Here is an 11221-nt window from a genome sequence, read left to right on the forward strand (position 1 = left end):
CGGATGGATGGATGACATAAAAGGAAACAACACCATCTGCTCTCCTTCACATATACCCGACAGTACAACCTATATACATATGTTCCCACAGCACCTTGATTTAACCTTGTCGATCAGTATCACTATTCCGTTGAAACAAAAAACAAGATTACGTCGTCCACTGTATTTAAGAACAGGCGTCACCGGCGTGGATCCCCTCTTGTTGTCCCTGAGCTCGATGCTCTGCCAGGCCGGACCACATCAAAGTCATCACAGCAAAATGAGACGGCTTCTGACACAAAATACCACTTGAGCTCAACTCCACTGTGAAATCCAGCGGCTCCGGGGGGGATGTGGTTGTGTGTCACCTGCGCGTTAAGGCCTCCCCCCCCGGGTCTGATGTCTGAACGCCGGGGGTTATTTGATATGCTGCTGCTCTTTCGTCGGCCTGACAGCACGAGGCTGCGAGCAGATTTCCCACAAGGACTTTACCTGCTCAGCAGAGAGAGAGAGAGACACAGACATCACTCTGGAGCCTCATCAAAGCTGAGCGGCTGCTGCTTCCATGCCCTCTGCCAGCCTGCACACATTTCATATTGGTGTGGCGCCTCCTGGTGGAGCAAGTGGAGAATTACATGTGTAAAACATCTGAGTAAATTGTTCTGTTTTTCCTCCACAGTGACAATGGTGTTGTTTCTGATCGGGATCTCCATCGCCGTGAATAATTCATCTCATGACAACCAAACTGCAGGTAATTGTGGCAATGTCTAAAAACTAATTGTACATGAAGGTCAGATGTTAAAGTGAGATCTTAACTTTTGAAAGATGAAATAATTTAATAATTTTCTCGTGTCAAATCACATCACATTTTTGGATCTACATCTATTTGCAAAAAAAACTGTGGGAGTTTTTTCTTTACACTTTATAGATTTTGTTTTTGATTAATTTTGATTTCTTTGACAGTCACATTATAACGAGGGGCTGTTATTTAACTTTTTTTATTTAAATGTAAAGATTTAATTAAATAAATAAATCACACCCCTTAATGTATTCAGGGGATTTGATGCTACATCCTTACTTTGTCTAAAACATCTGACTTCCAGGTAACAATATAAAATATATATCTTAAATTCACTCATCATGTTATATCTCAGTTTATTTCTCAGTCTAGTGGCTTCAAGAAAGAAAAAGTCCAACACGTAAACTCCAATTTAACCTTTTAACCTTTGAACGGTGCCACACTAACAGTCTTGATTCTAAGCTGAGCTAAATATGTCCTGGCTGTAGTTGCTGTCACGAGAGTGGTGTGGTTCGTTTTTATCTGGCTGCAAGGAAGCAAATAAGCGCAACTGTTCCCTATAAATATCATATTATAAATATAAAAATATGTTTTAATGTGTTTTGGGATAAAACTAATATGATGCATTTGTTTGTTTGTTTTTATCCAGAGAACCCCACCCACCAGGGGGATCATGTGCTCCCCTCTACTCTGGTTATATCCCTGCTGCTCATCATCGTTGTCCTGCTGACGATCTACTGTCTGAGGTGAATCATAAGTCTGCATGTACACAGTCACTTCCCTCTATTTCACTGCTTTCTCTCTCTCCCTCTATTGTATAATGTGCGTGTTGAGTGTGTGTGTTGGGTCAAGGTATCAGGGCGGGGGTGGTGTGGAGACAGGCAGCGTGCAGTGGCTTATGGGTAGACAGCTGCACCTCCTGTAAGACGGCAAACAAAAAAAACAACTAGGTCAGGTCGGGCCAGGCCACAAACACACAGTCTTCCTCTCAGACGTCAGGTGGCGACATGAGGAGGAACAGCTTTGCCTCTCTCAGATGGTTGATATCAGTTTTGGTGTTTGTTCTTTGCCTCAGCTTTGCTTGATGGCTCAGGGTTCACTAATCTTTTGCTTTTTTTATTTACTAAGGTTTACTTCTTCTCTTTTGTTAATTTCTCTCTCTGTGTCATTACTGCAGGTTCAAAAACCACAGGAAAGCTCTCGTTACCTCGGTGGATAAAAAGATTCCGAATGGCTTCTTGGAGGAACAAGGTACTGCTGTGCTGTACTCAATATAACCGCCGGTGCATGAAAATGTAATGCAGTCTTTTACTTTTTATTCCTTTTTTTATTTGATTTGTAGATTTACACTCTTTATGGACTATAGGAAAAGTTCCACCATCTGGAGTCCGACGTAGCTGGCAAGGTTTTGGAATCTCCTTAGCTTTCCCAGCACGTAGGGAGCCATATAAACTTTCACTTCAAGTAAAAAATAAATAAATAAACACAAAGGCCAAATTCTGTTTCAAGCAGCAGCAGCCGCAGCATCACCATGTTTACGACTCAAGAAATCATTTCTGTCTCGTACCCACAGAAGTAGGAAATCTTAATGGCCATCGGGCATGTTTTTGCAGGTGCTACGAGAGCTTGTAATGTTCTCCATTGGGAGACGTTAGCCGTCTGACCGCCATATATTCTTTGACACGCAGGAGAGCAGACAGTGGTCCTTCTCCCCCGATCGCCCTCGCCATCCAAGAGGTACTTCCCCATCCCGCTGGACTCGCTGGAGGAGGAGTACCGGTTACGCTCTGCGGACGACGGCAAACTCTTCAGAGAAGAGTTCAATGTGAGCCAAGAGTTAGATTTTTTGGACTTAACATTATGTTCGGTACCTGAGTACAATTTGTTTTTTTGTCCTACAAGCACAGAGCAAGATAACTAGTAATAAAATGTTATGTTAGTCGGCTGTGTACCCGCGGTTTTTATTTTGACCTCACGGGAATTGGGTTCTCTTGTTATAGTCGCTGCCGTGTTACTACCACCATGGGTCCTTTGAGGAGGCGAGCAGAGAGCACAACAGAGAGAAAAACAGATACCCAAACATTTTACCATGTGAGTGAAGATCCATATTCTGCAGCAAAAAATATTCATGTGACCTTTCGGCTTCTAGTTTTATCCATCTCTAAATCTGAAGGAGAAGGTGATGTGGGCTGAAATGAAAAATAAGAATCGACTTTTTATTTACAGGTTGTTGATTTATATTATTTTCTCCTCTTTTTTCCCATAGACGATCATTCAAGAGTGGCAATGAGTCATCTCGATGGACATCTGTGCTCTGACTACATAAACGCATCTTACATAGACGTGAGCGTGAATTCAATTTGATCTTTATATGCAGATCGGGCTCCGAACAACTGATCACTGATTGTGTATTTTGTTCACTCAGGGTTATAAAGAGAAGAACAAGTTCATTGCAGCACAAGGTAAATGTACATTTTGGCTTGGTTTAGCATTTTTGGGCAGCTGTGGCTCGGGGGTTAAGGAGGGTCGTCCACTAACCAAAAAGGTCAGCGGATCGATCCCTGGCTCCTCCAGTCTGCATTCCTCATGCTGAACCCCAAATTGCCCCTGAGAGGGAACAAAAAACGCAGCATATAGAAAAGCTGTAGGAATGTGTGTGAGAATGTGATTTCTTCTGTAAAGTTTTTTTGTTTTTTGCAAAAAACTCCTTTTAACATATTTTTAAGTTATTTTTTACATGCGTATAATTGAGTTTATGACTATTACAATTAATTCTATTCCCGATTTTGTTTCAGGCCCAAAACTCGAGACGCTGTCCGACTTCTGGCGGATGATATGGGAACAGAAAACAACAACGATAGTGATGCTGACGAATCTGAAAGAAAGAAAAGAGGTTCATTTCAGAACATTCTCCTTCTGCAACCCCCATGGCGTAGGACGTGTTATACATCGAACTTTGCACAATCCACGTGAACCCCTTTTGTAATTTCCCAAACCAAAGTCATAAGCATAATTTATTTGACCCCTTTCCCAGACAATCCGTACAAAGTGTTGCCAGGCAGGTTACGCAGCAAGGCGTTAAATTTAGCCTCACAGGGACAATCAATTGAGAGCTCAACAGCAGGTTTGATAGGGCAGAATAGAGGCATCGGGGATCAATGGCGGAATAATTGTTGATAAGATCCTGAGAGGCTTCATGATAATTAGTCTGAGAATCTAGTTAATGAGTTGAAACGTTGCTGTGAAGATCGTATTGACTGACAGAGTCGCACAAAGTCCCTGTGATTGCTTTTCAATTGGACTGTGAAATGCACAAGTCGCACACACGTTTCTGTGCAAACAATATACGCAGTAATACAACAAGCTGATATGCGCGTTACAGCTGTTGTGTTAGAGGCATAGACGTTGTGGGTTCTGATTCTTTTGTGATTCTCTCCTCAGGACAAGTGTTATCAGTACTGGCCGGAGAAAGGCTGCTGGATGTACGGGAACGTGAGGGTGGCGACGGAGGACGTCACGGTGCTGGTGGACTACACCATCAGGAAGTTCTGTGTTCAGTATGTAAGTAAAACAGTTGAATCTGCCAGTGGCGGAGCTAGGATTTTAAGTCAGGGGCCATATGGGGCCACAATTTGCAACCTGATCAGTTAAATATCTAACATCCATGCAATTGTTCCTTGTTGAGGCACATTGTGAACTTCAAAGAAGCTTAGAAAATAAAATGCTTAACAAATGGTTATATTTATTCTTGGTATTGTAAGTAATTGACTAGTTTATAAAATAATCTACCAACGTTTAAAGGGCTCCTCAGCCAAGCTCAATGTCCCCCTGGCCCCGCCATGGCCCCACCCTGGCCCCGCCCCTGAAATCTGCATATCTGAACATTAGTGATATTAATGCTTCACTTCCTCAACATAATTATTATTTAAAAAACATATAACAGAGTCTAATTTGCTCCAGCATCGACTTTCCTCTCAAATGTAATCACTGTAATATTGTTACAGCCAGAACAAGAAAATATTCCCCTAATAAAAGAACTCAAAATTAAGGCCAGTGCCACTTTTATTTAGACTGGAAATAATAGTCTGTTTTTTCAATATGGTTCTTAATATAGTTCTCATTTGCTATAAACATCTGTTATGATAATAGCAAGATTCTTATTAAAAATTTAAATGAAGCAAAGCTGCATTAAGAAAAAAACCTAATGTTCCCCATGAGGAAATAAGGACATTTTAGCAAACGGCAATAATATATAAAATATAATGAATAAATGAAAAGCAGAAAATTAAAAAATACACTGCAGGTGATAAACACAGCATACAATTATCAGTGTGTTGGAGTATTTAATGTACAGTAAACACTGTACAAATCTGCAGTTTTTCACATCCTGTCGTCTTTACAAGTTTTTACACACAGGCGGTATCATGCGTTTCCCTTCTGGTGATTTCGATTGCCGAGCTCGGTGCCATCTCTGTGCACCGCCGAGCCCTCGGATTGAAAAATTCACTTTGTTCCGCTCTCCATTTGAAGACGCTGAAGTGCAGAGATCCTCCCCGACTCTCTGCTCTGCAGCACGAGCCCACCGACCGGCTGCGTTTACATTCAGCTCCCTCTGAACGCAGAGCAACCGAGTGTTCAAGAGAATGAAATGAACGTTCTCCCGGGAGACAGTTCACGAGACGCAGGAAGGCGCAAACCGTTACACGTGTTCAATAATTAGACTCTGGTATAGACAACGAAATGACAAATACATCTCGCAGATTATCTGAGGTTACTTTCCCCGGCAGGTGACAGCGTTGCACTCGACTGGCTCTGTGAAGACGAGCAGTTGAATGATTGCTGTCTGTGATATTTCTGCGCAGGTATGACCTTTTGTGTGTCTGTGCTTCACAGCAGGGCAGCGACGGTCCCCGGGCGCCGCGGCTGGTCACCCAGCTCCACTTCACCAGCTGGCCAGACTTTGGGGTGCCGTTCTCGCCCATAGGCATGCTGAAATTCCTCAAGAAGGTCAAGACTGTCAATCCGTCCTACGCCGGACCCATCGTTGTGCACTGCAGGTGAGACGCGTAGCATTAAATATAAATATGGTTTACAAGGAGAAATGTGAAGTGAATCTGAGGCCGCTGCAGAATTGCTGCACCGTCTGCAGAGGAGAGTGCAGAAACATTTTTTCTTCTTTACTTCTATTTATCATTTTAGAGAAGGAAACACTTTGGAGGTGATAAATATCTTGTGTTTCTGCAAATATGTCAGTGAAACTGAAATGTGTTGTGTAAATAAGTAACAGCTCCAAACACTTTAAATAGATCTTGTGTCTGAGGTACTTTTTTTTTAGAGAATAAGATATTGAAGGTGAAATTCGACAATTTTATGTAATTTAAAAGGTAGATTAAACAAGTTAACTTATAGGTCAATTTAATTGTTTGTAAAAATGTATACGAAATAAATAAAAAAGTAAAGCTTATTGTAGGTGAACTAAACCATCAGCACATGTATTTCTACCTCTGCCAAGGAGGTTATGTTTTCACCTCTATCAGTTTGCTGGTTGGTTTGATGGTGAAGTAGATTATACAAAAACATGGATCCAGGAAATTCTTATTTTCTCCATCTGTTTTTTGACATTGGTGGTGATTTCACAGAGAATATTTTTAAGATATTGATATTTATGAGTTCAGATCCTAATAAAACTCTGAAATTGAGGGAATTATAACGTGATCTCTTCCAGTCACGTTCTTTATCGGCTCGCCTGGTCTGTGCGTTTGTTTGTCGGACCAATCGTTGTAAAAACCCCACTAAAAGAAATCTTCAACTGATTGTAGCAACTGCCGCAACAGGTGCTCGGGGACTGTTGTTCTTGAATGGGGCCCACTGAAGAGACCTGGACGCCCCGCTGTGGAATCCCAGCTCTGGGCTCCCGGAGGTGCCGTCCACTCAAATGACTCTTGTAAATCTATTAGGACTTTGTTTGGGCTTCAGAGGTGAAGCTCTTTTACACATGCTCCAGGCTGACGTCTATGTTTGGAGTCCAGTAGGGAGAGAGCGGCAAAAGCATTTCTCTGCAATTATATCATCTGCGTTTGTTTTTTTTTCTAGGAAAGAAAAACAGTTTTTTCTACGATGTTGTTGTTCTTGCTCTTCGGCCGATGTATAAAAACCGTGTCTGTGTGCGAGAGACAGTGAAGACCTTGGGCCTCCTTCTTGTTTGTGCTTCTGCAGTGCCGGGGTGGGGAGGACTGGGACGTTCATTGTCATTGACAGCATGATCGACATGATGCACATGGACCAGAGGGTGGATGTCTTCGGCTCTGTGAGCAGAATACGAGAGCAGCGCTGTCAACTCATCCAGACAGATGTAAGTGTTGACCCTATTCCGATCTGTTGTTCCACGCGCTGACAGCTCAACTCGCGGCACAAACAAGCCAGGACACGCGGAAAAGAAAACAACCATATCAGTGGAGGAAATACTTTGCCGGCGAAACTAGCTGCTTCCACTTCCTCCAGCCGTTGTTCTTTTTTTTCCTCTCCCCCCCCCCCTCAGATGCAGTACTCCTTCATCTACCAGGCTCTGCTGGAGTACTACCTGTACGGAGACACGGAGCTGGATGTGTGCTCTCTGGAGGGCCATCTGCAGAGGCTTCACAACACCAGGGCGCCCCACGACAGGCTGGGCCTGGAGGAGGAGTTCAGGGTAGGAAGAAAGGAGCTCACTCTTAAACATTTCAGTCAGTAATGAATCGTCCCCATCGGCCTGCGCCCTGCATGGGTAGATTTTCATGGAAAACTTGCCCAGGGTGCCGCTCGTGGCAGCAGTAACATAAATAACAATGCTTTGTATCAACTAAAACTTTATATGGCACCACCATCTGCCACGTAGAATTTATTGTAGCTTGGTTAAAATTTCTCATTTTTGTTCCTCACAGTTCCCTCAACACTGACGGAAATTGCCCCCTAATGCCTCCTCTTCTTCTCCTTCTCAACCATTAGGACATGTTTTTGTCCAGCGTCTGTCTTTTTACTTGTTAGCATTTTTTAGTTTTTGCCCTGGCATCAAAAGTCTACCCCCCCTCCCCTGCACAGATGAAAATCAACTTTTTGATCATGTCATTCATCTCGTGTTCTCTCTCTCTCTCCCCCCCTGTCAGAAGCTGACCAACGTTCGCATAATGAAGGAGAACATGAGAACTGGGAACCTCCCCGCCAACATGAAGAAGAACCGTGTGCTTCAAATCATCCCGTGTAAGGATCACTCTGAAACGCCGAACACGTTCATAATACATCACATCCGAGGAAACATCAAAGCATCACACTGCTGGTGATTCCGCGGATGCCGTACACCGATATCTGGCTAATCAGTCCGTGTCTGTGTGATCAATGACATCGAAACCGGGCTTGTATCTTGACTCAAAGTTGCCGGATGAGGAGGTAAAAGCTCGGGTACAACTTTTCACAGGGAAAACTTACACAGGTTGAAGTTTCACTTTGCAGATTTCTCCCTCTCTCAGCCTCCTCCAACTTTGATTTTATTAGGAAACTTTTTCTTTTCGCAGATGATTTCAACCGAGTAATACTCTCAGTGAAAAGAGGACAGGAGTTCACCGACTACATCAATGCCTCCTTTATTGATGTAAGCACTCCCTCACGACCTCCTGTATGGATTTTTCCCATAGAAGTGTTTATATAAAGCTCATTGTTGCCTTTTACAAACAATGCAAAATATTATGTTTGCCGCACTCTCAAGTCTTGTTTACTGGATGATCTGCCCTCCAGGGCTACAGGCAGAAGGACTATTTTATCGCAACCCAGGGCCCCTTGTCTCACACAGTGGAGGACTTCTGGAGGATGGTGTGGGAGTGGAGGTGCCATTCGATCGTTACGCTCACCGAACTCAAAGAGAGGGAGCAGGTACAGTGTGGTGCTCGTGCAAAAGTAAAGGCATTTAAGCAGCATCTTTTTGTATCCCGCCGCTTCATTTCCTCGCGCACATGTCGCTGTTTTAGATTGTTTGTGTTGTGAAAATATGAACAAAATATAAAAAAGGCTATAGATCTCTCAAATGTACCTCGATTTGTTTTTCCATCTGACCCTGCCCAAACCAGGAGAAGTGCTTCCAGTATTGGCCATCAGAGGGCAGTGTAACATTTGGAGATTATTCCGTGGAGCTGACTGCTGATACACAGTGTGAAACCTTCACACTCAAAGACATGGTGCTCACCTACAGACCAGTGCGTAACGTTTTTATTCCAACAATTCCAAAAATCATTAACTCACACATTTTTAATCAATATAAATTCATGCAGTCAAAGCATTTAAAATTTTTGGGAAATGTCGTTTTATTTTCCATTTTCATCTTTATTTAAATATCTGTACGTTTTTACTATCTCACCAGGAGAAGAGGTCACAGCACGTGAGACACTTCCACTTCCACGGATGGCCCGAGATCGGGATCCCGGCCGAGGGACGAGGGATGATTGACATCATCGCGGCTGTGCAGCGGCAGCAGCAGCAGTCTGGAAACCGTCCCATAATCGTGCACTGCAGGTGAGGAGCCTCACTCTGACAATCCTGCAGCTTCACACACACTTCCTATACAGCGTGTTCCATTATATATTTGTCCACTCACCTTTCCTTCTCACTGTGCGTTTCTCACCCGATCGCTGCAAACGGAGTGATATTGGAAGGAGTTGCAGTTTTTCTGGACACATTTTTTCTTTTCTACAAATGTCTGTAACAATAAATTCCACATTCTGCCTCAGTAGACCTGGTGTTCTCTGCCTAAACCATTTATGTGATCCCTTATAAAGACTTAGCAGTGAAAGCTTTGATCAGAACCTAGCTTCAGGTGAAGTGATTCTAAAGCAGCATGCCCCTGTGGGATTGATCCAATCCACTGATTCACAGTCAATTAAAACCTCTCAAAGTGAAATCTCCTCTGACTCCCACTATGATTAATCTGATAAGATGAGCTAACGACAGGAAATGGTGTCATCACTCTCTTCTATTCCTTCATCACCACTTGTCTAAGAGGGGCTTTTTAGAGCTTTTTCCACGCCACTCGGGAGTGGGGCTAACCCACTGCAATCCCCAACGTCTCTCCACACTTCTCCTCCGAATCGCTCTCGCTCCCTCTCTCTGCCCGTCTTTCTCTCTCCCTCCCGCCATCATTGTAAACATTGACTCAGTCAAACACAGAGCTTCCAAACTGATTAGTGTTAGCGTTTGGATTAGCCTCTCTTTAAGTGGGGATGATTATTAGCACTATTACCCAAAGGTCACCTTTTTCTCTGGCAAACTTTTTAATTTGGATGGAAAAAGAATGCGCTGCTCGGATTGCAAGAGTTTAATTGAGGCATAATTGTTTAAAGAATTCGGTTAGAATAAAAAAAAAATCTGCTTTTCTAAATTACCTTTTTTGTTCCTCAATAAATCATTGTCAAAGTTACGTCCAGGAGGAGAATTGTGTGTTTAGATTGCTGATTGTCTTGTCGTTTATTCCAGTGCCGGTGCGGGTCGGACTGGAACCTTCATCGCCCTCAGTACGATCCTGGAGCGGGTGAAGGCTGAAGGCCTCCTGGACGTCTTTCAGACAGTCAAGAGTTTACGCATGCAGAGACCACACATGGTTCAGACTGTGGTAGGTGGAAAACAACTTAATATCCAACCTGCTGCGCCAGAACTCTCAGCTTATCCACATTTGTGTTGTTTGGAACCATTTTTCGCTCACTAACACTTTTCCTCTTTTCACTTTCCCCTTCCAGGAGCAATACGACTACTGCTACAAAGTGGTGCAGGATTTTGTTGACATTTTCTCAGACTACGCCAATTTTAAATAGCAGCTGTCAGATATTGTTTAATGTTTAATTTGGTCGGACTAACTTATGCAATTTTTTTCTGAATGTTGTTTTCTACACCCAGCTTTTTTTTTTTTTTACATTTTGCACAGATGTAAAAAAATTGTTGTACAATACTGTAATATAACGGAAGACATCTGCGCTTCAGTTGTCTCCTTCAGGAATGTTTGATCTCCAAGTATCATAATGTAAAAAATATAAAAGAAACATTTTATGAGTATAAGTGCAACGTTGTTAGGGTCAGTTAAGTGTGTAAGAGGAAATAGAGGAAATACTCAATTGTGTGTTGCTTAAAAAACACAATACACAATTGAGTATTCTAATGAATTACTCGCTTCCTAATGTGTTGATGTGTTGAAGAATAGGGTATTTATTTCTTCTTTATTATTGACCACAATGCCTTTGGTTTACATGACTTATTATTACTTGTATTTTAAGCTGCCACTGAAAATATTGGATTTCCATGAGGAAAATAAATTGTGTGTGTGATAAGTCGGATGAGCTGATTAATGCTGAGGCATATCCTGTCTGACATGTGTGGATAATATTTACGATTTAGTTTTTAGCTCTAACAAAAACAAAGAAGTCGTGATAT

At 42.6% G+C, this 11221-nt stretch overlaps 1 protein-coding gene across 3 annotated transcripts; it reads left to right on the forward strand.

Annotated features, from left to right (window-relative positions):
• The first annotated feature begins 663 nt into the window (after nt 1–663).
• On the forward strand, nt 664–10608 carry LOC133020738 (receptor-type tyrosine-protein phosphatase epsilon-like). Of its 3 annotated transcripts, none has more exons than XM_061087436.1 (19): nt 664–730; nt 1428–1524; nt 1956–2029; nt 2467–2603; nt 2779–2869; nt 3045–3121; nt 3204–3240; nt 3574–3671; nt 4220–4339; nt 5672–5835; nt 6995–7130; nt 7317–7466; nt 7921–8014; nt 8326–8402; nt 8546–8680; nt 8875–9000; nt 9165–9316; nt 10274–10409; nt 10534–10608. In XM_061087436.1, the coding sequence occupies exons 1-19, from the start codon at nt 664–666 to the stop codon at nt 10606–10608; spliced, it is 2043 nt and encodes a 680-aa protein (XP_060943419.1). The 3 variants fall into 3 exon arrangements, with proteins under 3 accessions (XP_060943419.1, XP_060943420.1, XP_060943421.1); XM_061087437.1 differs by having other exon boundaries at nt 2470–2603; XM_061087438.1 differs by lacking the exons at nt 664–730; nt 1428–1524 and adding an exon at nt 1786–1817.
• The last annotated feature ends 613 nt before the right edge of the window (nt 10609–11221 follow it).

This window comes from Limanda limanda, chromosome 15 (assembly GCF_963576545.1).
Source record: "Limanda limanda chromosome 15, fLimLim1.1, whole genome shotgun sequence".
In the NCBI taxonomy this organism is placed as follows: Eukaryota; Metazoa; Chordata; class Actinopteri; order Pleuronectiformes; family Pleuronectidae; genus Limanda; species Limanda limanda.